General features: G+C 38.7%; 1 protein-coding gene and 1 pseudogene across 2 annotated transcripts in view; both read left to right on the forward strand.

Annotated features, from left to right (window-relative positions):
* Positions 1–19853, forward strand: part of LOC137640029 (zinc finger protein OZF-like) — an 85572-nt gene extending 65719 nt beyond the window's left edge. For both annotated transcript variants that reach the window (XM_068372397.1, XM_068372396.1), the window contains exon 2: positions 17411–19853. In XM_068372397.1, the coding sequence (XP_068228498.1) occupies positions 17609–18568 (960 nt within the window). In that variant the 5' untranslated portion in view covers positions 17411–17608 and the 3' untranslated portion in view covers positions 18569–19853. The remainder of the gene's footprint in view (positions 1–17410) is intronic.
* A 3633-nt stretch (positions 19854–23486) lies between these two features.
* On the forward strand, positions 23487–25019 carry LOC137639532 (uncharacterized; annotated as a pseudogene).
* The last annotated feature ends 1497 nt before the right edge of the window (positions 25020–26516 follow it).

The following is a 26516-nucleotide window of genomic DNA, read 5'->3' on the forward strand; positions in this document are numbered from 1 at the left end:
TAGAAAGATCCTACATTTATTCAACAGAGGGTCTACATGACCGAGGATGTGTGTCCGTCTCCTCTTCACATTGAATCTGCAGTGCCAGCTTTGATGGTGGGTTTTCCTGTCGAGGCTTAAGTCTGAGGCGCATTCTTCTCATCTATTGAGTGTGCTGCCATGGAATCCTCTTCCATGGCAAGCCCCCAGGCTGCTACCTGGATCAAACTGTGGTCTGGTGCAGTAGGCTACATTGCCACTGCTCTAGATTTGTCAGATCATGAGATGGGAAAGTAAAGCAAGGTGGCTCTCTCTGTTCTAAAGGCAATGATTTTCATGGCTCGTCAGTTAGCCAGTCAATGTGCCAACTATGTTTTGAATACTTTTGTGTCTATTCTCTTGCCAGTCTGGAGCACAGAAGTGGAGAAGTGAAGGATTGCAAGACACAATTCCTCAATTCATTGTGTTGTAGTATTCAAGGATCAAGGTCCTTTGAAGATAATTGCGGCCAAGCCTTCGGGGGTGACCCTGCCTTTAGGATTGGGACTGAAGGAAGTGCTAACTTTCCTCAAGACCCTATCAAGATTTCTAGCATCCTCTTCCACTAACCAAGGGTTGGACAGCTCTTCACCTTTTCGAGGGCACATCCTGGCCAGTTCAGGAGGTGCGACGGAAGGGAGGAGGAAGGGGACGCTCCAGCAGCTATGAGGGGGAGAATATTATCATGCCATGAGGCAACGTGGAAGCAACATGAAGCCAAGACGTGAGTAATAAGTGTCATTCAGACAGCTACTTACTGCCCTTCAAGGAGAAACTGTCCCTTATTTTGCACTTTGATGGAATTCCAGTCTTATTTTGTGAAATTGCAAAAAACTATAATCTTGCTTATGGAGGTGAAAGCAAAGGCCATGGAGGAGAGGAATGCTCTTAAAGTTGTTTGAGACAGGTCTTTGGACTCTACAATTGTATCCTTACTACCAACCCTTCGAATGACATCAAACAGGAGGCAAATTGGACCATCGATGCCATCACCGCCGCCTCCAATGCTATACACTTGAAGCTTATCACTGGTGACTTTGGGCTTGGTTACCTTGACGGAAATGTCAAGACCCATAAGGCTGGAACCTCTCTGCACCCTATCATCAGCCTCTGCACCCTATCATCAGCCAGTGCCCAGCTCCAACCTACCAACTGGCCAAACATTTCAATACCCTACTGACACCCTATGTTCCCGACTGTTACAGTGTGGTCTCTTCGGTGGAGTTCCTGACAACCATTAATGGACATTCTAGGATCTCTTTTTATGAACGTCCCTGTAGATGAAACAGTCCAGCTCATCTTGTACCGAGTATAGAGACAACTCGCACCCTCCACTAAATATCCAAGAGGCTGCCCTCCACACCCTCCTGGAAATCTGTAAAGAAAAAAAAAAGCCCCCTTCTCCACCCACTATGGGCATATGTACATTTAAAAGGATTGTGTAGTGATGGGCCCCCTCAGGGTGTTCTTTTTGTCAACTTCTACATGGGTGTCATCAAGGAGCGTGTTTTCGCGGGTGTAGCCAAACCTGATATATACGTCCACTATATTGACGAAACCTTTGTTAAAGCCCCCTCTTCTGAATGTATTGATGAGCTTTGTAGGACCTTTGAGAAATTCACTTCTTTCAGATTCACGGTGGAACATCAGAACAACGGCCACCTTCCCTTCCTGGATATCCTGGTCTCCATTGCTGAGCATGGTTTTGATACCACCGTCTAGCGTGTAAACCAATGAACTTAGGCCTTTGTTTGAAGGGTGATAGTGAATACCCCACTAGATACAAGACCTCCACCATCCATGGCTATGTTCATTGGGCCCTCTCTTATTGTTCTTCTTAGACGGAGACCCGCAAGGAACTAGAGAGAATTAACCAGGTCCTCATTAACAATGGGTACTTCAATAGGCAGGTCAATGGAGAGGTCAAACGTGCTATGTAGGACCTATAAAGAGTTCAGCTCTCTCAGATTCACGGTGAAACATCAGAACAATAGCTGCCTTGCCTTCCTGTATACCTGATCTCAACTGCTGATTGTGGTTTTGATACCTTTTACACTAAACCAACGAACTTAGGCCTTTGCTTCATTGGTAATAGTGAATGCCCCACAAGAAATAGGACCTCCACCATCCATGCCTACGTTCATCGGGCCCTCTCCCATTGTTCTTCCTGGGTGGAGAACCACAAGGAACTGCATAGAATTACCCAGGTCTTCGCTAACAATGGCTACTCCAACAGGCAGGTCAATGGAGAGGTCAGATGTCCTGTGAACAAGTGGTACAAGACCAAGCCTGGCAGTGAGAGCGTGCCTTCTAGTATCAACTTATACTAGAGAGGCATCATGCACAGTCAGTACCAACAGGACGAGAAGGCCATAAGGGACATCATTAAGAACCATGTCAACCCCGTTCAAGTAGACTCTACAATCAACCTGATTATTTATTATCAGAATAGGAAAACCTGATCCCTCATTAGGTGAACCCTCTTAACGAAAGGATGCCTTGACATAGTCATGTGGTTATCTTCATATTGTTGAAGAATTGTGACGGGCAAGAGGGCTCTCGAACTTGGGCAAATTGCTCCCCGAGTTCGAATCTAAATTTCTCTCCCTTTAATTTATTTCTTCTGCTCAATATCATTTCGACCGTCTAATAATTTTATAAACTTTCTTTTGTCTTGCTTTCCTAACTCTGAGTATTATTTCTCTCAAGTTTATTTATATATATATATATATATATATATATATATATATATATATATATATATATATATATATATTAATGGGATATCCTCTGTCATTCCTAAAAAATATTCTCTCAACAATATTTGTAGATGATCTCTCTATATATTATTTGCTGGAGCTAGAATGGCAATGGTTGAGAGAAAATTACAACTCTCAATCGACAAAATAATTCAATGGGCTCATATGAATGGATTTAAGTTTTCAACGGGTAAAACTCTTGTTGTCCATTTCTGTCGTATTCGCGGAGTACATCTAGACCCAGATATGTACATCAAAGGTCAGTGTATCCCATGTGTAAGTGAAGCTAGATTTCTAGGGTTGATCTTTTATTGTTGGCTTACATGGGTTCCTCACTTGAAAGCCTTAAAAGTAAAATGTCTTGAGGTTCTGAGTTTTTAAAAATTTTGTCTCATACATCATAGGGGTCAGACTGTAAAACTCTCTTAAAAATATACAAAGCCTTATTTTTTTCAAAAATTAGTTATGGGTGTGAAATATACTCCTCAGGCACCCTAAGGCGATTAAAAAATTTTATATTCTATACACCTTGCTGGTATCAGATTGGTCACATGAGCCTAGACCTTCGCCAATCCCAATTCTCATTGTTGACAATGGGGAATTGCCTATAGACCTATACCAGAAATCTTCTATTGTTCGGTATTGGTTTAGGCTGTAAAAAGGCTTCCTAATTCTTCAGCCTGTCAGACTGCAAACCATGTGATGCATTCTAGATATTTTGAGTTGCACCTGAAATCTCCTCAACCTTATGGTTTCCAGGTAAAAACATTACTTGACAGTTTAGATATTGGTAGAAATAAGTGCTCCCATGTAGGATATCATCAACCCCTCCATGGAAATTACCGGATACATCTTTTTGTAAATATTGTATTAGTATAAAAAAGAACATGACTAACTACGAAGCCAAGTTGCTCTTTATGGAACAAGGTGAAGAACACAGGGAATCGACTTTCAAATATACTGATGGCTCCAAATCCGATGCTGGTGTTGGATTTGGAGTATATACTAGTGCTTTGAATTGTATAGGTGCACTTCCTCTTGCATCCTCTTTATTTACTGCCGAGCTATATGGCATACTAACCGCTATTGAGAAAATAGCGTTACAAGACGAGGGTAATTTTGCAATTTTTAGTGATGCAAGAAGTGTCCTACAAACTTTAGAAGTTTTTAATTCCAATAATGCTTTAGTTTTAAAGATTTTAGAGTGCCTTTTAATTATTGGTATGAAAGGTATAACAGTTAGATTTTGCTGGCTTCTGGCACACGCACGTTAGTGTGGAAATGAGAAGGCGGATTCACTGGCAAAGAATGCTGCAGCTGAGTTGCTACCAAGAAGGTATCCCATTCCCAGTAATGATTTTTTACCTACAATTAAAAATTTTACATATGATAATTGGCAACAGCATTGGGATAGTTTACTTGAAAATAAGATGGGAGAAATAAGTAATGTTATATCCCCTTGGAGGTATACGGGGATGCTCCGAAAGTGGGAGACTACTCTTTGTCGTCTCTGCATTGGTCACACTCGGATGACACAAGTTTTTGCTGGCTGGCCAGCATCAACCATATTGCGACGACTGTTTGATACCATTGACATTGAGCCATGAAAGAAGCGAGGCACAAGTCTTGGGTATCTTTTGTTTCCTCCATTAACAGTAGAACACCACCATCCTTTGTGTGGAGGAAATAAAAAAGATAGCAGGCAAATTCACCCCAGACCCACCACCAGTGTTGAAGGTGATTGATCAGTATATGACTGGAGCAACTGAGGTTAGCAATGCCCTGACTGATAATTTCTCAAATGTATCATGCATGTGTGAAGCAGCTACTGGTCACCAGTATAGGAACATTGATGATAAGGAAATTTTAAATTCTGCAACAGGAAGGGAAGAGTCATACAATTCTCCTTTTACAGAGAGATTTTGATTTCGCACTTGCTACATGTAATGACACAGCCCCTAAACTGGATGGAATTCCATATGCAATGATTAAATGTGTACCCATTAATACAAAGTTATTTATTTTAAGTATTGTTAACAAATATGGCATGATTGTAGTTATCCAAGATTTTGGGAACTAGCCATTATTTTAGCCTTTTTAAAACCCTGTAAGGATAAGTTTTTAGCAGCAAACTATCGACCAATTGCATTGACATCTTGTTTATGTAAGATCAGGGAGATGGTCAGTGCAAGACTGATGTGGTACCTGGAAAAAAAAGGGTATTTTTTGGGCTCAGGCCATGTCGTCCAGATGGAAGGTTCCTTTAAGTAGCTTCCTAGGGTATAATTGACTACAGTGATATTCCCAGAGAATTTAACTTAAGGTCTCCAGAATTCTTACTCCTGGCACGAATATCCTCAAAGTTTCCCATAAGGATATCGCAGAATATCAGGGGACGTATTCTTAATACGCCACATAGCAATAAACAACAAGAGAAGTAATGAACAATTGAAATAACATTTCCAAAAAGTAACAACATTAGAACAGATCTTTCATACATTAACTATAAAAAAGAGACTTATGTAAGCCTGTTCAACTGTAAAACATTTGTTGGAAGTTTGAACTTTTCAAGTTCCAGTGATTGAGTTACCTGATTAGGAATATCATTCCACAACTTGGTCACAGCTGAAATAAAACTTCTAGAATAATTTGTAGTTTTGAGCCTTATGATGGAGAAGGCATGACTTTTATAATTAGCTGCATAATTAGTATTACAAATAGGATGGTACTCTCCAGGATTATCTGAATGCAAAAGATGGTCAGAATTATGAAAAATCTTATGCAACATGCATAACGAACTATTTGAACGACAGTGCCAGAGATTAATATCTAGATCAGAAATAAGAAATTTAATAATCTGTAAGTGCCTGTCCAAGAAATTAAGATGAGGTTCAACAGCTGAAGACCTGGTTTTCAGACTGAAAGACCAAGACCTTTCCTCCTCATGGGCATTGTCTCTGCTATTGAGAAGCTTCAAATAGCCTTGCCCTCCTGGGATCTCAGCCCCCCAGTGTGGAATGTGACCCTTGTTCTTAAATCTTTGAGAATGTCATCATATAGATCTGACTCTGAAGACTATTTTCTTGTTGGTCTTAGCATTAGCAAAGCAAGTCGGGGAAATTCACCGCATTTCATACGTCACTGAACATTCTGATTTGGTAGGATGTATAAAAAATGCAAACCCCACACCCTTGAATCAATCTTACAAACAATGGTCTCTACAGCACAAAGTTTCCCCTTACGTTATCTTGAAATGCACTCTTGCCTTAAAGGGACATTTAAACAAAACGTAACCATAAAAACTATATTCCTTACAACTAAAGCCCTTAATACAAAAGTCCAACCACATTCAAATAAACCCCAAAAACCTATAACAAAACTTAAAACTAAAACACGTGCAAACGAAATTACCATAACCTAGAAACCTCAATGCAATATCAATATATATATATATATATATATATATATATATATATATATATATATATATATATATATATATATATATTATGGTCCTGGGTCTGGGTACCAAAAATATATTTTATATATTATGGCTGGCAAGTTATACAACCTCCCGAGTTCCAAACTCACCTGTTTGTTTTTACATAACTCTTACACTTGAAAAAAATTGATACCTGAGCTCTGAGAAAACTATATAACTCACGGTCGGCAATATATAAAAACACTGAATATCCAAAAGTCTCTCACGTACGCTCAAAACAAACTGGGTTATTATTATTAAGAGCTATTCAAAACAACCTCTTACTTCAATTCTTAAACAGAGATACAAGAGAGTTCTGTAAGAAACACTGGTGATCAAAATAATACACTCGTCTCAAAAATAAACATATTTTATAAAAATTGCAACACTTTTAAAAGAATTTACACTAAAAATAAATCACTCGTAATATTTAATCTGAACAAAACCTTATACTAAAACAAAACAAAAAAAAAAGATATTTATGAAAATTATATAATCACTTGACTCAAAATATTAAATCTGAACGAAACCTTAGACTAAGACAATAGAATATTACACTCTGAAAATTATGCAATCACTTGTTTCACATGAAATTAAATTTTACACAAATATTTAATCTTGATAATTAATGAAACCTTTCACACTCTAATGATTAAACTCTTACTGAAATTTACATAAAAGTAACTGACAAACTTACGAGTTTTTAGCTCATACGAAGGTTCCAACCAGACAGCATTAGTAATACACTTCACTTTTTCACACAGATCTCACAGAGCCAGTTACAGAGATTTACATAATACCAGCATGTACAATAACACAATAAAGTTGAAATCACCTTCAAAGTTACAATAACGTTTTAACACACTGCACACGATATATATTAGGTATAAACCTATTCACTTTGAAGAGGACACACACACTCGAGGTACTTGAGAGAGAGATGCAAACTTGGCTCTTACAAAGGGACAGGCTGGTTTCTTCTGTTGCTATGCATCCCGGGAGGGGGGTGCATATATATTGACTTAATTATTCTAGATCCTTCTAGGTCAGGGGGTCTAGAAGCTTAGGGGCTGTGCCTAACGGCGTACAGTTACAAAATGAGTCTGTCGAACAGGATATCCAAACTTGCTTGCAAGGCAACCTTCTCTCAGTAGCTCGGCCCACCTCCGTTCTCGTAACAATATAAAAAAAAAAAAAAAGATAAAACTAACTCTGGGGTTTTCGAGAATATTCCAAACACTTGGAAAATATAAGAATTGCATAATATGTCACAAACATGATTCAATACCTCATGAAAACAAAAAATTACATAAGCCCTCATTCATACCTCGTATGATTCGTTCAGTATACTTAATCGAGATTGCATAAGACTTTGTAGCAAAATCCGTAAAATAATAAGTTAATACTTGAAAATAACGTAGATTTATATACACTGACTTGAATGAAAAATACATTGAAATGAATGACGAAAGCCTTACGCAATTAACATACAATTACTTACACCTACATGAAAGGAGCTCACCTTATGAGCTAGCTATATACCTCTTCAATACAGAAATGAAATACATGAATAAAATATTCGTAAGATAGCTCCCCTTAAAAAAGATTATTAATTCCAGGCCTGAATCCATCGATTCAGCCCAAGATAAATAATTTGCAACCATGTTATCTTTACCTAATATATGCTTTACATTAATGCAATACAGTTGCAAACATTATTACCCCCTAGTTGACCTTAGATTATTATTCTTCATCGTCAAAGTTATTAACAAAAATTAAAGGATTATGATCCGAGTACACTGTAATCTCTTCATTCTGTGGTTGATTTACATAAATTTTGAATTTCCGTATCGCTGCGATCAGCGCCAGCAGTTCGTTTTCAACTGTCGAGTAGACTCTTTTATGTTTCTTCAGCTTTGACAACATAAAACAAACAGGATGAAGGATTCCTTCCTCGTCTTCTTGCAATAAGACAGCTCCAATCCCATTATCCGACGCATCCACTTGGATAAGGAATTTCTTGTTGAAATCAGGTCCTCGCAGTATCGGTTTCGAAGTTATCATGTCCTTTATCCTGTCGAAGGATTCCTGGCACTCGCTGGTCCATACAAATTTTTTCTTGGGGCTAGTCAAATCCATTAAGGGAGCGACTACAGCCAAAAAGTTTGGGCAAAAACATTGGTAGAATCCTGCCATCCCTAAAAAACGTTGTAATTGCTTCCTCATTGTGGGAAGTGAGGCTTTCCTTATTCCTTCGACGTTAGTGGTTACCAGGGCAATTAGTCCTCTTCCTACTTCAAATCCCAAGTACCGAACTGATGTCTTTCCAAATTCGCTCTTCTTCAGGTTAATCGTCAGGTGTGCTCCTTGCAGCTTTTGAAATACCTTCTTCAGGATTCGGAGATGTTCTTCCCAGGTTGATGAATATACCACAATATCATCGAGATATACGACTACTCCTTCAATCAATCCTTGAAAGTTATCCATCACTTGTTGAAAAGTACCCGGGGCATTCATTAGACCAAATGGCATGACGGTGTATTGATATAACCCAAACGGGGTTGTAAAAGCTGATAACAATTTTGTGTTGTCGTCCAAAGGAATTTGATGATAACCTTTTAACAAGTCGATCTTGGAGACGAACCTTGCTTGTCCGATATTGTCGAGTAGTTGGTCGATGAGCGGCAATGGATAATTATCTGCCACACTGATTGAATTCAAGGTAGTCCTTACACATCCTGAAAGATCCGTCTGGTTTTTTTCACGAGCAAGCATGGAGAACTGTAAGAGCTAGAACTTTGTTCGGTTAACCCGTTTTGTAATAAATAGTCCACTTCTTTGACGACAGTCGAAAAGTGCATTGTTTGAATGGTCTTTCTGTCGTTTTAAGGTGTATCTCATGCTTCGTCAAGTTGGTTCGTTTTGGGACGTTCAAGAAAATTTCAGAGAAACTTTTAATCATTCGGCTTAATTCCTCTTGTTGCTGCTGGTTCAAATGAGTTCATTTCTCTTCCAAGTTCCAAATGATCGACGAATTATTCACTTTGCCACAAACACCTGTGGAGCTTCGGTCATGTTTTCACTTAAGTAGGGTTTCAGTAGGTTAACGTATACTTTCCTGTGACTTTTCCTTCTTTCTGGGGTTTCAATAACGTAGGTCAGGTCACTGATCTTCTCCAAAATCTTGAAGGGTCCTTGGAACTTGTTAGTAAGTGGGAATCTCCCTATCGGCAAGAAAACCAATACCTGTTGCCTACCGTAAACTGTCTGTGTTTACTTATCATATCAAGCCTTTTCTGAATTTTTTCTTGACTCATTTTAAGGTTTTCTAGGGAAAATTTCCTTATATCACCAATGCTTTTCCTCAAATTCTTGACATAGTCTCCATCCACTTCCTCTTGATCCTTCCATTTTTCTGCTAACATTTTAATCGGTCCTCGTACTTCTCGTCCAAACACCATTTCATTCGGGCTACATCCCATGCTTTTTTTATAAGCATTATATACCTCAAATAACATCAACAGTAGTCCGATGTCCCATTTACTCTGTTTCGTTGCAGTACTTTGTTAACGTACTCTTCAGAGTTTGATGAAACCTTTCTAATGCACCTTGGGTCTCCAGATGATAAGCACTTGATAGTTGTTGTTTCACATCCAACAGTTTCATTACGTCCTGAAACAGTTTTGACGTGAAATTTGTTCCTATGTCACTTTGAACAATATCCAGAATACCAAACTTAGTAGAAAAGTCTTGTAACTTCTCGGCGATTATTTTGGCACTGATGTTCCTGATGGGTATGGCTTCTAGGTATCTCGTTATTCCTGACCTTTTATCGTCCTTGGTAACTGTCCCACAATGTCAATCATTACCTTGCTGAAGGGTTCTCTTCAATCGGGGGTAACGGAGCTTTCTTAATGTACTCATTTGGCTTTCCAGCCATATGACAAACGTGACATGCATGGCATTACTGGCTCACGTCCTTATGCATGTCAGGCCAGAAAAAGTGTTTCATAATTTTCTGCATCGTCTTCCTTATCCCTATATGTCCAGTCTCGTGAACTCCTGTATGATGATCACCTGTCTTCTAAAAGGTGCGGGAATCAAGATCTGACAGTATATCCCCTATTCGGCATTCCCAGGGATATCAACGGGGCTATGCTTCCTGATAAGCAACCCATCTTTAAGATGATAACAGGTGGGAGACTGCTGTGCCTCCGTCTCATCCAACACACGCTACATTAACTCTCTTAACGTTGCATCCTTCCATTGCAATCTTATAAGCCTTTTCCTACTCATTTGCCCTACTTCTAACACTGAGTTTTCTATCTCTTTCCAGTTCATTTCTTCTTTGTCTTCTTGTCCACTCATCTATCGTTTCTCTTCTCTTGGGCTTATTCGGGAGTTCTCCTCTTGCGTACCGTCCAGGGAATTTCTTCGGAAAACAAATCCTCCAAGTTCATCTCTCTTTCAGTTTCTTTTTCTTCTTTTTCAGCCACTTTCTTTGTCATACTCCAAGTCATCACACAACTAGGAAACAGATACGGATAGTCCTTCTCGAGTTCAGTCGTAGGACTATACTTCAATGATTTCTCCATTACAATGGGACAAAGCACGAACGGTATTCCACCAACCTCATTACCCAGCAGGACGTCTACTCCTTCAACAGCAAAATCAAAATTATCTGTCGCCAACTCGCATGACAGTTTCAAACGGCAAATAGGGGTATCCTCCTGACCTCCTATTCCCTTCAAAATAACAGAGTCTTCTGTGAGAGGCTGTTCCACTAACTGGTGTATACCTCGTATCACCACACTATGGTTGCAACCTGTGTCGCGTAATATCTTGACAGGGGTTTGCTCACTCCCGTCTATTGCCACTAAAATACCTACATAAATATACGGTTTTAAAGGCATCCACGCTGTTTAGGTTTGACCTGTTCGTCGTGTAAACGTTAGCTGGTTTATTTTCCTCTTCGTTCTTTCCCGATTGTTTCTTCGTCTTTGCATTCTGTGAAGTCCAATTATCCTTAACCACTTGGGCAACTACTTCCGGTTGGTTCAATCAACATTCCTTACTGATATGGCCTCTCTTGCCACACTTAAAACAGACAATATTAACCTTCTACACGTCTTTCACTATACTTGAATGAGGACAATTGGACGAATGTTGCTGTGGTACTATTGCATTCTGCTTTGGAACAGTACCAGTGCTACTTCCACTGTAACTATTGAACTTGTTCACATAGTTACTACTGAACTGGTTTTCATAGTACGGCGAATACTTGATACTTGGTCAGTACGACGATTGAAACTTCCTACCCGAGAAGGGTTTACGACTGTTATTATTATAATCTTCACTCAGTGAAGTGGCTTTATCAAGTTTCTTCACCTCTCTCTCTTTCAAGTATGTTCTAATATGTTCAGGAATTCTTCATAAATATTGTTCTAGTACTATCAATTCTTCTAGATCAGCCATCTCCCTCATGTTAGCAGCCTCTATCCATCTCCTAAAACATCGTTGTATTTTATAAGTGTGATCCAGGAAAGTCATTTACTAGTCCTTCCTCAAGCTTCAGAATCTTTCATTATAATATTCAGGGGTCATCTGATACACTTGTAGCATGCTCCTCTTCATTTCTTGATACTCCTTCCTCTGGTCCTGAGATAAGGATAGATAAGCACTGCGTCCTTTCCCAATGAGAACACTGCAATAACACAGACCATTTATCTACTGGCCATTCCATCGTCAATGCGAACGTTTTAAAATGATCGAAGAATTCATCTGGAGCTTCTTCTGTGAAGTTTGGAATTAACCTCTGGGTGTTTGTCACATTAAACATGGGATCATGCAAAGCAGGGATCATCTCTGTCTGCGTTGCCGACTTTGTGCGGGCATTCAACATCTCCAATTCCCTTGCGTGTCTCGCTTCTTTCTCTTTTTCTTCCTGTCTTCTGTTTCTTTCTTCTCATCTTCCAATTTCTGGTGCTTCCATTTCTCTCCCATGTCTTGTGATCTCTTTGGCTTCCGTTTCCATTTCCCTTCCACGTTTTGCTTCTTCTCTTTCTTCTTCTTCTTGTCTTGCTTCCATTTCCCTCGCACGTCATGCTTCTTCTCTCTCTCCTACAATCATCTTCAACTTAATCAAGTTCTCTTCCGCTGCAATTCGTCAAATCTCAGTCTCTATATTCCTGTCTGCTTTCATTCCTTCGGTTCCTAGGTCAGCTGATCCTTCCTTCACTATGAATTTTGCTTCAGCTCCCTCCAACAGTTCACGAGCTGCTACAATATTTTCTTCCGACAACTTTCCCGAGTGTGTCAATGCTTCTAAGGCTAACCACTTGATTTGAGCTTTAATCATCCCACTCGTTGCATGGCCACCACATGCCATGAAAATAAACAGCCACTGAGCTTTAGTTACATTAGCTTCTGACAATTCCTGAACATTTGGATTTTCCAAAAACTCTTGGATATTAAACTGTGCCATCTTGTACTTTGCGAAAGATTTTTACCTCTCCTAAAGATATATCTTAACAATACACATTATCCTATCAACACTAAATTGTTCAAACCTTTAATATAAACACAGCCCTATTATCACCAATATTTAAACAGACTCGCTCAATCGCAAGGGTCTGGGCATTAAAATGTATTATGGTCCTGGGTCTAGGTACCAAAAATATATTATGATCCCTGGTCTGGGCACCAAAATATATATTATATATTACGGCTGGCAAGTTACAAAACCTCCCAAGTTCCAAACACCTGTTTGTGTTTACTTAAATCTGTTACACTTGAAAAAATTAATACCCGAACTCTAAAAAAACTATATAACTCCCAGTCGGTAATATAATCCAAAGGTCTCTTACGTACACTCAAAACAAACTGGGTGATAAGAATTATTCAAAACAACCTCGTACTTTGATTCTTAAACTGGGATACGAGAGAGTTCTGTATGAAATGCTGGTGATTGAAATAATACACTCTACAAAAATAGATATATTCGATAAAAAATTACAATACTTTAAAAGAATTTACACCAAAAATAAATCACTTGAAATATTTAATCTGAACAAAACCTTGGACTAAAACAAGAAAAAGATACTTATGAAAATTATATAAATCACTTGACGCGAAATATTAATCTGAACAAAACCTTAGACTAAGATAAGAAAAGGTACCTATGAAAATTATATCATCACTTGACTCGAAATATTAAATCTGAACAAAACCTTAGACTAAGAAGAGAATATTAAAATCTGAAAATTATACAATCACTTATTTCACATGAAATCATACACAAATATTTAATCTTGATAATTAATAGAAATAGTTAACCTTTCACATACTAATGATTAAACTCTTATTGAAATTTAAATAAAAGTAACTGATAAACTTACGAGTTTTTAGCTCGCACAAAGGTTCCAACCAGAAAGCATTACAAGTACACTTTATGTTTTCACATCTACATTTATTTTTTTTTTATGTCTTATTTTCACACAACTATAACACTTCTCTTCACGAATACAACTACCTGACCTACGTCACTGAACCCTAGCACTCCTATCTCACCGAAGATGATTTCCCAGTCTAAGCTCTTTATTTGTCCTTACAGATATTCCTACATTACCCACTGTCTCTCTCCTATTATTATTATTATTATTATTATTATTGTTATTGTTGTTGTTGCTGTTGTTATAAAAAGCTTGGCTATAACCCTAACTGGAAAAGCAAGATGCTACAAGCCCAAGGATCCCAACAAGGAAAAATACCCTTGTGAAGAAAGGAAACAAGGAAATAAATAATCTACAAGAGAAAAATAAACAATCAAAATATAATATTTCAAGAACAGTAACAACATTAAATTAGCTCTTTCATATATAAATCATAAAAACTTCAAAAAACAAGAGCAAGAGAAATAAGATAGAATAGTGTGCCCGAGTGTACCCTTAAGCAAGAGAATTCTAAACCAAGACCGTAGAAGGCTATGGTACAGAGGCTATGGCACTACCCAAGACCAGAGACCAATGGTTTGATTTTGGAGTGACCTTCTCCTAGAAGAGCAGCTTACTATACCCTTTGCGTGAAGAACTGTTTGGGAATCTCAGTGTTGTCAGGTGCATGAGGACAGAGGAGAATGTGGAAAGAATAGGCCAGACTATTCAGTGAATGCGAAGGCAAAGATAAAATAAGCGATAAGGTAGTAGGTTGGCCAGGGCACCAGCTGCCCATTGAGATACTACAGCTAGAGAGTTATGGAGTCTTTTGAATGGCCAGACAGTACTACGTTGGATCCTTCTCTCCGATTTCAGTTCATTTTCCCATTATCTACACATGCACCGAATAGTCCAGCCTATTGTTTACATATTCTCCACTGTCCTCATACACTTGACAACACTGAGAATGCCAAATAATTCTTCTTCTCTCAAGGGGTTAACTACTGCACTGTAATTGTTCAGTGGTCAGTTTCCTCTTGTTAAGGGTAGAAGAGATTCTTTAGCTATGGTCAGCAGCTCTTCTAGGAGAAGGACACTCCAAAATCAAACCATTGTTCTCTAGTCTTGGGTAGTGCCTTAGCCTCTGTACCATGGTCTTCCACTGCCTTGGGCTAGAGTTCTCTTGCTTGAGGGTACACTCGGGCACACTATTCTATGTTATTTCTCTTCCTCTTGTTTTGTTAAAGTTTTTATAGTTTATATAGGAAATATTTATTTCAGTGTTACTGTTCTTAAAATATTTTATTTTTTCCTTTTTTCCTTTCCTCGCTGAGCTATTTTCCCAGTTGGAGCCCCGGGGCTGCTTATAGCATCCTGCTTTTCTAACTATGGTTGTAGCTTAGCAAGTGATATTGATAATAACCAGAGAGAGGGATCCAATATAGTACTGTCTGGCCAGTCAACGAACCCAATAAATTTCAAGTGGTAGTATCTCAACGGTTGGCTGGTACCCTATTATCTATCCTCATTAGCCCTCTCAAAACAGCTTCTGTAAAACTACCGAATTCTGGCACAATTTCCCTCATTCCAGTTCTTACATTCACAGATTTGCTTTCTTTCATACACCTATCCAATTCGTAATCCTCAACGACCTCTAAAATGTCATCCCATCTCTCTCTCTCTCTCTCTCTCTCTCTCTCTCTCTCTCTCTCTCTCTCTCTCTCTCTCTCTCTCTCTCTCTCATTTTCTCCTAATGTTTCAAATTAAACTCAGACCCATTTTCAGGTACTGTAGCCAAATATTTCATCAGATCCTTATTCTCAATTATACCTTTATCCCCATACCTCTTCCTGGCTAAGTTTTTAAGCGACCTACAGGCCTAGATATAGCTTCACCCACATTCATTCATTCTTCATCAGAATAATTTTTACGCTTATACCTAACACTTCCTTTCATATGTTTTGCCTCTTCAATTATCCTACTTTTCACACTTTCATACTAAACATCCTCTACTCTCGTTTTCACCCCATACATAGTTAACAGATATCCTGTAAAATACTCTCCTAATTCTCTAGCCCAAACTCGCTTGCTATCACCATACTTAGCCTGACAATACCTTTCATACTTCATGAAAAAGTCATATACATCCCTACTACTATGTTCATTATATTTTTCACACCAGGATACCTCTCTCTCTCTCTCTCTCTCTCTCTCTCTCTCTCTCTCTCTCTCTCTCTCTCTCTCTCTCTCTCTCTCTCTCTCTCTCGCAAGGATTTGGCAAAAAACAAATTTAAAAACTAACCAAAAATTGATCCTCCACAATGAAAGATGAAAGATCTTTAGATATATGATAAAGTTTATAGATACAATTAATTGTCTGAACGGACCAAGAGGAGTTACTTTTCTGTCTTTTGAAAGTGTTTTGATGCTAACTAAAGATTGTGTGCTTTGGATATGAGCACCTAAGACTTTTTCATAGTTGGTAGGGTCAAGAAAAAGATATCCAAGAACACTTTCTTTCTGGAGTTGTGTGACCAGCAAGCGAGTGTATTCCTCAACCAGCAGGATCGTTGTGGAGGTTCAGCTTGGGGGAGAGCTCATGAAGTCAAGGGTATTAGTTCCAAATTAGCCTTCCGGAAGAACCTATGAGGGGCTCAAGCGTTAAAGGAAAGGAGTCTAGAAATGCCAGACAACTTTTACCTGCCACTATCTACTGGACTATACCTACAAATCCTTTGATACCTTGTCCTTGGCCTTTGGTTGATCCTCAACAGGTTATGTATTTAACCCAGGTCCCTCTGGAGGCAAGAAGCACCTTGTTTAAGATAGCATTATAAGGCTACTCTTCCTTCTCTCAATAGAGGCCTTCTACTCTTTCTTGTCCAACCCCCCCCCCCCCTTTCTAGTAGCTACGTATACATTTAGATACCACATTTCATATTGGAGATACAGGTTCCTCCTGTTACTGAGTACAGTTACCTCTGAATATAAGCCTAACTTAATATGCTGAAGCTGTAGGGAGGTTCCTGAAGTCATAACCTTAGCTCCTGTACTGGACCAGGTATATTAACATTTCTGTGGCAGATTGAGCCAGCCAGATTTTGGCATATAAGTACTTCCTCCCACCAATAGGTGCGTCTTCTATTTAATTATAATTGTTCCCGCTTTGAAAATTTGACTCCTTTAAAGTTAAACCTCTCACATCAACCATCCCTCTTAGTTCTGATCCAAAGGTAAAAAGTGAAGGGTCTTTGACTGGAAATTGGGTGGGGTACACTTCTGCCCGCAGTGCCTGCTATTAACTATCTTGTTAAGGAATCAACAGCTGTTCCAGCTCTTTTAAAGACATACTCTTATTTTAATTTTTTAAAGGACTCAGGTTTCTAGAGCTAGGAAAGAATTTAAATCAGTTCTAAAATGTATCATCTGTTTACATTGGGAAAAGGGTTTTCAGGCAAATAACTGTAATGTGTACCCTATGTATATGATGATCTCACAAGAGGTGTTCTTGCATTATGAAATATACAAAGGGTAGGGGATGGGATTTTTAGATGCCTGAAATGTATAACAAGAAGAAATGAAAAGGAAAAGAGGTTAGAGTCTGATTTGCATATTTAGGAAAATTAAAGTTTAATTTAAAATTGTGTCCTCTCATATAAGAAAACTCCAAAATTTTCACCTTGCCCATCTCCAATAATACCTGTTCTCTATTATTTCAGACTTTCCATCCCGAAAGAAATTATCATCAAACTCTTGTGACAAGGTTGTGTAAACTAATGAAGATATCTGCAAGAGATACAGGATTGGGGAAAAGGAAGCAGGATCTATGATGGTCATGTTGCAAGTCTTTGATGTAAAGTATGGTGTCTTAGCATTAACTTTCTCTTTGTTGGCTGTTGAAGATAATATTGAAGAGGATGTCATCTCGTGATAGGGAAAAGATGAGGAATTCTGAATCATTAGAGTTTCCAATGAAAAGTGATATTGAAGATTCATCTTCACTCTCTGTAGTCAAGCCAGAAAATAGTGATTTGGTAGGAAATGTTTCGCTCTTTGTTGACGGGTCTCTTTTTATAGATCCAGACATGGAATTCAAAGCAGAGCCAGGAATATTTGAATCAAGTGAAGGTGACATGAAATATGCTTATGACTCTGATGCATCAGGGACTGAGGACAACTCACAAAGTTGCAGATGCAGAGAATGTGGCGAAACATTTTCTAAGCAAGTTAACCTTGAAGCCCATTATATAAATCATACTAGGCGGAGGTCATTCAATTGTGGTGACTGTGGCAAAGCATTTTTTAAGAAAAGTGTTCTCGTAGCACATTTACGAACTCACACTGGGGAGAAGCCATTCAAGTGTAGTGCTTGTGACAAAGTATTTTCTCAGAAAACTCATCTTACAAAACATTATAGAATTCACACTGTGGAGAAGCCATTTAAGTGCAATGTATGTGAGCAAGCCTTTTCTCAGGGAAGTACTCTTAAAAATCATTATAGAATTCACACTGGAGAGAAGCCATTCAAGTGCGATGTCTGTGGCAAAGCATTTTCTCAGAAAGGGGCTCTCTCATCACATTTGATAACTCATACTGGGGAGAAACCATTCAAGTGTAATGTTTGTCAGAAAGCATTTTCTCAGCGAACTCATCTCACAAATCATTGTAAAATTCACACTGGGGAGAAATCATTCAAGTGCAATGTCTGTGACAAAAAATTTTCTCGGAAAAGTAATCTCAATGCTCATTATAGAATTCACACCGGGGTGAAGCCGTTCAAATGCAGTGTCTGTGACAAAGCATTTTCTCAGAGAATTCATCTCACAACTCATTGTAGAATTCACACTGAGACAATAGAGCTGAGAGGCACAAAATAACAAAATACCAAGAACTAAAGAACAACCTGAAAAAAATGTGTGGGAATGAAAGAAATAGGTATAATAGCTGTGGTGGTGGGGCAGGAGTACTTATGAAGAAAAACCTGAGAAAATAGTTTCAGGCAATACCAAGTTGCCCACGCATAAATGAGATGCAGATTGCTGCCATCTTGAAAAGAGCCCTTAGATGTGATACAAACCATGTGGAAGTTCAAATCATTTGTTTATCCCACCAAAGAGTACACCACATAGTCATGTATCACGTCTAAGGGCTATTTTACTAAAATTAGCTCCCCTTTATTTAAACCCTCCCCCCCTCCTCTTCTCTCTTTAGCCAGCCAACAAAGACTTTGCGATTCTAGCCTTTACTTCAAATTGTGTAAGGGTTATTTTAGTGTGCTCGTATGTTACCATGCATAATCACACCACTCTCTTTAGCCAGTGGTGATATTCCCTACATGAGGCATTTCTCTCCCCCCAACTCTTCCAGTTGAGAGATGTAGCTATGTTTACTTTTCTCCCTACCATGAACTAAGACTCTTGAGATTCTAGTCTTTATTCAGGTTTGTGTAAGGGCTATTTTGTTGTATTTCTATGTCTGCGTATGTGATCAAATCACACAGGAAGTATTCTCTAAAGTGAGATGTATCTATGGGTCCCCCTCCCCCTCCAACTTTACTCTCCCCCTCTGCCACCCACCGACAACGCTAGCCAAAACACCTATGCAAATGGAGAGCTTCTGTTGTTGTGGAATTCAATCGCAAAATATCTAATGTCCTACCAAGTTATGTGCATACAATAAACATTTAACTGAAAATGTCTCATTCCATATAAAACTTCCCCTTATTTTTTATAGATTCCTTAATTTCTCCATCATTTACTTGCACTTCACAGATCTTGGGAAATTTTCTCATTCACATTGTAAGCCTGCTAGTTTTAGACATGATGATGGACAACAAGATTTATTTTTTCTTTATTTCTTTATTTTCTCAATTATCATCTCTACAAATAAGATTTGTCATGCCTTATATGTTTATACAGTGAGCCATCGGTCATTGTAGGGGTTGATAACAGAGACACCCATAAACAAAGAAAAAAAAAACTAGTAATGTTGATGCCTTTGAGTCAATGATCTCTAGCTCCCTTAATCAACTACCACTGCCTATGTGCAGTCTGCATAACATCACAAATTACGCACTAAATTGTTTTCATGTAGTCTACTAATTGTACTGTAGGTGTTACTACAGTAATTGTATAATAAAGTACTGTACTAACTCGTATTTTTACATCCTTTCCTTGATAAATCTAAATCATCTACAACATTAAATATTTAATCTGCTTCTAAATGTAATTCAATTGTCTTCACAATCTTGAATCTTTAGAGTTTAACTATTCAATTATATCAAGTTTAATGCTATATATAACTTAGTTATGACTAATTTTTACCTTAATAGGATTTCTCTTTACGCTTTCTTAACATTAAATTATAATTTATTGTCCCTTCAATTTATTTCCTTCCTTTCATATTTTTTATTTTATTTTCAGATTATTATTTCAACATTATATTACTTAATTCCTTCCTGGATTACAAATTACAAGAAATTAGGTTTAAGTAATTAGAATGAAAAAAAAAAAAACTTTGTCCATTCAAAGACTTCAGACCACATTCTATAAAATACTATTGCATAATATTTGACCATATATTCTTCCTTTTCTATTTGCATTACATTTTTACTATTTCCACATGTTATTGTTCATTTCAGTCTATGTTTATTCCTGGCTGTTATTGGTATTGTCCTTATTTTTTCTTCAGTTTTTCCCACAATATATTATGTGTTGATATTATATAATGCAATTTTTTATAGACGAATTTACTGCAGAAAACATGGATATTCTTTCTGCACCTGAGAGCTGAAGAATTTCAAGGTCTACTGAGGAACATCTGGCTGGCTATTTTATTTATAACTACACTCCCATCAAAGCTTAAATCAATTTGTTTGTTATATGAAGAAATTTTTTTCCTCGATCTCTTATTTAACAACAGAAAAAATTAACTTTTTTAAAAGAAATTTTGTTAAACATAGCATAACCTTAGAATACAAAATATCTTTCGCTCTAGTTTTCATTCTTTTTTAATTGGTAAAACACAAAAAACTCCGCCATCAGAATCTTTGGACACGAAAAAAAGCTTGACATTTTTGGTTGATTAATGATCTAACTAGTTGTAGAGGGAAATTTTATTTTCTTTTTGACTATGGTGCTTCATACTAAAAATTCATAATTACAGATTACAGTACAGTAATTGAATAACTGTCATATATGATGGTAATTATAAAAAGCTTTTTTTTTTTCTAAATGCAACCCTTTTTTTTATTAACAAATAAGGAAGTTATCGATTATTATAAATTCTTTTTAAATTCCAATTTCCATATTTTTCTTCATTAAAATTACAATTTTTCTGTTCAAAAATTGTTGAAGCATACGATGCTTAAGTAACAATGAACCAATTTTAAGAAATTTATCTTTTTTATAGAGAGAGATTCTTCTTATAACAGGAATATAAATTTAGATTTTACATCATGCATTTTATATTACATAACATATTACTTGACCCTTTCGCCGCAATGACGTTCAGCAATACCTGGAATACTAAGATATACTGGATAGGTTATTTACGAATATAAACCATATGGAAGTTACGATCATTTGTATTTTCTACTAAAAATATTTTGCTAAAAAAGTTTCTCCCCTCATGGATTTTAGCCCCACTTCCTTTTTTCAACAAACCAACAAAGACTTTGGGATTCTAGCCTTTATTCCTGATTGTGCCAGGGCTGTTTTAGTGTGTTTTTGTTATCATACATAATCTCACCATGCTCTTAAGCCAATACCAACATTCCTTATGTGAGGCATTTCTTTTCCCAACCCCCGACACTCCTAGTTTAGAGACGTAGTTATCCTCGTATCTCACCCCTCACTATCTAAGACACAATTTTAGTCTTTATTTGTGATTATGTAAAGGATATTTTAGTGTGTTTCTATGTTGGCATACATGAGCAAACCATACAAGTTACCCAAAAGTTGTCATGCATAAAAGATGAAATAGTAACAAAGATCTTTACCGGCTGCATCACATAGGACGTAACAACATGTGAGGAATGGAAAATGCGTCTGATCGCGCAGATATGTAATTAACCTACCAATTACTTTATTATACAAATTTACATTGAAAAAAAATTTAACATCTTAACAGCAGCAAAAGAGATTAAACAAGCAAAAAACGAAATAAAAGAAATGCAACTTAGCAAAATCAAAAGGCAATCAAAATATGCATGACTTGAGGTGTCTTGCAATGATAAATTATTGAAGTGGGGTCGTACACGTGGTCCTGTGGCCCCGAGACTATACTGGGTTCTAAAGCAAAAGTTAGACACAAAATTTGTTCACCAAATCGCACGCACTCAGCCCGAATTTTGTAAAGGCCAGTTAAACCTAAATCAAGAAAAAATGAATTTAAGCTAATCTAAAATGGGGGAAAACTAGTGGTTAAGTGGTACCTGCAATCCTTATGTGGAAGACAGCCTTTGATTTTTCTCGCAAATGACCATGGAATTGATAGTTTGCACCCTTGACTGGCCCATCCCAGGAATCTTCGCTTCTTGGCAGATTGGGTATCTCTGGCACAGTTCCCAGGATCGTGTTCTTCCCTCTCTCCAGCTGACAGGACCCAAGCACTCATTTACTCTCTCCTCTGTTTTGTGGGGGTTAAGCCAGAGGTGCACAGATTTACTGACCAGGTCGGTCAACCAGTTACAACCACGGATCTTTCACGAATGGGCTGACCCTTTGGTCGCATGGCTCGCCTGGCTTCAAATTCCAAAAACAGGTGAGGGTCATTGGGCATAGGACAACCCAGTTGGGGTGCCATATCAGGACTTTTGGGCAAGGCAAGGTAACATTGTAAGGAGTGAATAGGAGGCAGGATTTTTTTTTGCAAAATACAAAGAGAAATCTTTCAGCTCTAAGGGAATATACATACATAGTAATCCCACGTATTCTGGCTTGCTAAAAATTAAATACTTAAATGAGGAAGTAGCAAAGGGCTGGTGCGATGGGCATACATCTTAAAATTAATCAGAGCTGAATAGGTAGTGAGAAATAAAATAAGGTGCTCATAAGTCAGCAGTACTAACGTTAGATTCAAAACCAGTGTAATGATTTATCTCGATACACCTAGCTTAAGGGGACCGACCGGAATGCCATTATATGGGGGTATAGGTAGGAAAACACAAAATCCTAAAAAAATTAATTGAGTTTCGTATGGCAATGGAGACTGCGTATACGAAATATTTTGTCAAACTTCCACTTACTTTCATAGTTACAGAGTAATTAGTAAAAGTAACTCAATAAACCTTAAACATTGTTCCCTACAAGAAAATGCAGTATTTCTTCTGTTATCAAAAATTTTGATAATTATTACATTTTAATGTAAAAGAAATTGTAAACAATGGCATCTGTATAGCTTCCACGAGTTGCAGACGATGTATTACATGGTAAATTACACCCTTCGCCCTTCAGTCTTACCACAAACCTCAGAGAGTACATGACTTAGTTTGACCTCTGACAGCCACTCATTTTTACGTTTGTTTTTCTCGTTTTTTGGCAAGAATTTTATCATTTCAAAGAGGAAAAGACAATTTCAACATTTTGCTAACATAAGGAAGAAGAAAATTCGCTCTATTAAGAGTTTACAAGAGGGTAATATTGGTAGTGCAGAGAGAGAGAGAGGGAGATCGTCAACAGTTACCTGCAGCCCTTGGCCTTCTTCAGCAAGAAAGTTAAATCCGCAGAAACCAGGTACAGCACGTTCGACAGGAAACTCCTCGCCGTCTACCTCGCCGTCCGCCACTTCAGATACATGCTTGAAGGAACGCCCTTCACCATAGCAACGGACCACCAGCCCCTGATCCACGCTTTTACGAAGTTTTCAGACGTATGGTCCTCTCACCAACAACGACACTTGGCAACCATCGTAGAATTTGGCTGCACTATCAGCTACGTACCAGGTAAGAAGAACCCTGTCGCCGACGCCCTCTCCAGGATCGAGATCAACGCGGTCCACCTGGGAATCGACTACGCAAACCTCGCCGTAGAACAGCAGAACGACCCAGAGGCCCAAGACTATCGTACGACAGCAACAACGCTACGTATGAAGGATATTCCCCTCGGACCGGCCGGGGAAACCATCTTCTGCGACGCCAGCATGGGCCCCCCTCGCCCATGGATTCCCGCCTCCTGTAGAAGAAGATCTTCAACGTCATCCATGGATTATCACACCCCTCGGGTCGCATTACAGCCTGCCTTTTATCCGAAAAATTCATCTGGTCAGGAATCAAGAAAGATGCCCGTGAGTGGCAAATACCTGCATTAACTGCCAGACGAGTAAGGTCAACCGCCATTCGGTGATTTTCCCCAACCCAAGAGACGATTCGGACACATCCACGTGGACGTTATGGGACCTCTGCTGCCTTCAGGTTCTGCAAGATACCTCCTGACAATCGTCGACCGCTCCACTAGATGGTTAGAGGCAACTCCGATGTTCGAAGCAACCACCCACGCCTGCGCCGAAGCTCTCCTGTCGAGTTGGATCAGCCGCTTCGGTGTCCCCGACGATATCACGACGGACCAAGGTTCTGCTTTCTTGTCAGAGATCTGGGTCTCTCTAGCAAACCTGATGGGAACGACACTCCACAGCACCACGGCATAAACCCTGCAGCGAACGGCATGGTCGAGAGAGCTCATCGCACACTCAAAGCAGCCCTGATGGCGAAATGTACGGACGAACATTGGAAAGAGCAACTCCCTTGGGTCCTCCTTGGCCTTTGCACCGCTCCCAGGGCAGACGGCGAACCTTCTCCTGCGGAGAAGGTCTACGGCGAGGCACTTACAGTCCCTGGCGAATTCTTCCTCGCAACTACCGACGACACCAAGCTGGATCACTTGAGAGAAATCGCCGGGAAATTCAGACCATGCCTGAAAACATACGAGGACAGGACCAGACACTTCACGCCCAAGAACCTAGACGATTGCAACTACGTCTTCATCCGGGTCGATGCTCGCCACCAACCCCTGACTAGACCTTATCGCGGCCCTTATGAGGTTGCCAAAAGAACAGCCAAATCTTTCCTCCTGAACGTCCACGGACAAGAAGATTGGGTGACGATCGACCGATTAAAACCAGCATACCTCGAAAGCAACAAGAAGATCACTGCGGGCCCTGGTAGACCCAGGATTCCACCTCAGAACAAATCATCAACCGGACGGGAGAAAACCACGCAATGACGGGGGAAAACGATTCCTCAAAACAAGAGCAACCTTCCCCTGCGCTCAAGCACCAGAGGGGAATTACGTCGCCCTCCACGATACAATGATTAATCGTATCAATCATCTACGATGCTCGCTGTCTGGGGGTCGAGTAGCTGTAAGGACATCGTCTTACCCACCGTGTTTCGTCCCCCTGAACTCATTTCTGTATATTGTAACTTTATTCTTTATTCCACACAGTGGATTTTTGTACAACAATGTTGCGCTCTTTGAGAGCTTTATATTCATGTATAATATTGTATATTTCATTAGGCTACCGCCTTAATATTTTATATTTATATTTGAATCAAAACACAAATGATTGTGGCGGTTGGAAAGGTTTCCCTCCCATGCTACTTATCCGTCCACACACTGTAATATAGTGACCGTTGCATGTTCAATAAATTGTCAGTCTCTCTCTGCTCGTCTTGTTGTCCTCACAGTATAAAAAGATGTTGAATGATCACTATGAACGGTAATAAATAATATGTGCAATCATTATTACTGACTTAAATAGAAGAAAAAGAATATGAATAAATAAAAAATGTTAATTGATCTCTACAAATGAAGTAAATACAGAAACCTCCTTTCATATACCTCCTTGGCCAAACATTGTGCACTCGCTGCCAATTCGAGTGGCAATCGAGTGGCATTCTAAAGCCCTAGCAATAAATATCACTGGAATCCGCACTAGTCACGATTATTCTAAGGATTAATCCCATGCTGAATGCAGTAGGTGGCGACTCCCGTTCAACTCACTCCAACAGTCGCTCAGGTCCAAGAATAAGCGAATGGGAATCTAGCAGGAAGCGTGCAACAGGTTGTTCCAACATAAAACAGCAGAACGTTCACTAGACTTTCCGCCATTTCTAGGATTATTCAACATGGTAGCTAGTCGCAGAGCTTAGTTGTAGTTGTGTGACCCCAGGCTAAGTTGGCTTTTCATCATTTTTTTTATTTCTATTACATTCATTCGTTGTTTTTTGACTAGTTATTTTATTTTGTGAAGTTACAACTCATTTTCATTGCTAATTCCTAACTGTAGGCTAAGATTGTTATTCATTTTGGAGTAATATTTTTTTTTCATTTTGTGAATTATAATTAGTAAATTATGTTTGTTTTGCTTACGCTTTTCATACAGCGACTGACCACTTTTTCGTAATACGACAGTATCGTTTTCTTTTATCTTCAAGGGGCCTTTTAGTATGGAGGAGATGCAAAATGCTATCTCTAGCTCTTCTTTAACTGCCCCAGGTGAGGATGGCATCCGGTATGAAATGATATCACATCTTCCAGTGGATACCAAGGAATTTTTATTAGAAACCTTTAATGGTCTATGGGCTTCCCATACATCTCCTGATTCCTGGCATACTTCAATTGTAATTCCAGGCCACAAGTCTGGTAAAGACCCAGAACTTCCATCTAGTTATAGGCCCATATCCTTGACCAGTTGCATATGCAAACTATTTGAGAGAATGATCAACAACAGACTTGTGTGGTATCTAGAATAAAAAAATCTTTTATCTAACAGACAGTTTGGTTTTAGAAAGAACCGAAGTACTCTAGACCCTTTGCTGATGTTATC

Source organism: Palaemon carinicauda, chromosome 4 (assembly GCF_036898095.1).
Source record: "Palaemon carinicauda isolate YSFRI2023 chromosome 4, ASM3689809v2, whole genome shotgun sequence".
Lineage (NCBI taxonomy): Eukaryota > Metazoa > Arthropoda > Malacostraca > Decapoda > Palaemonidae > Palaemon > Palaemon carinicauda.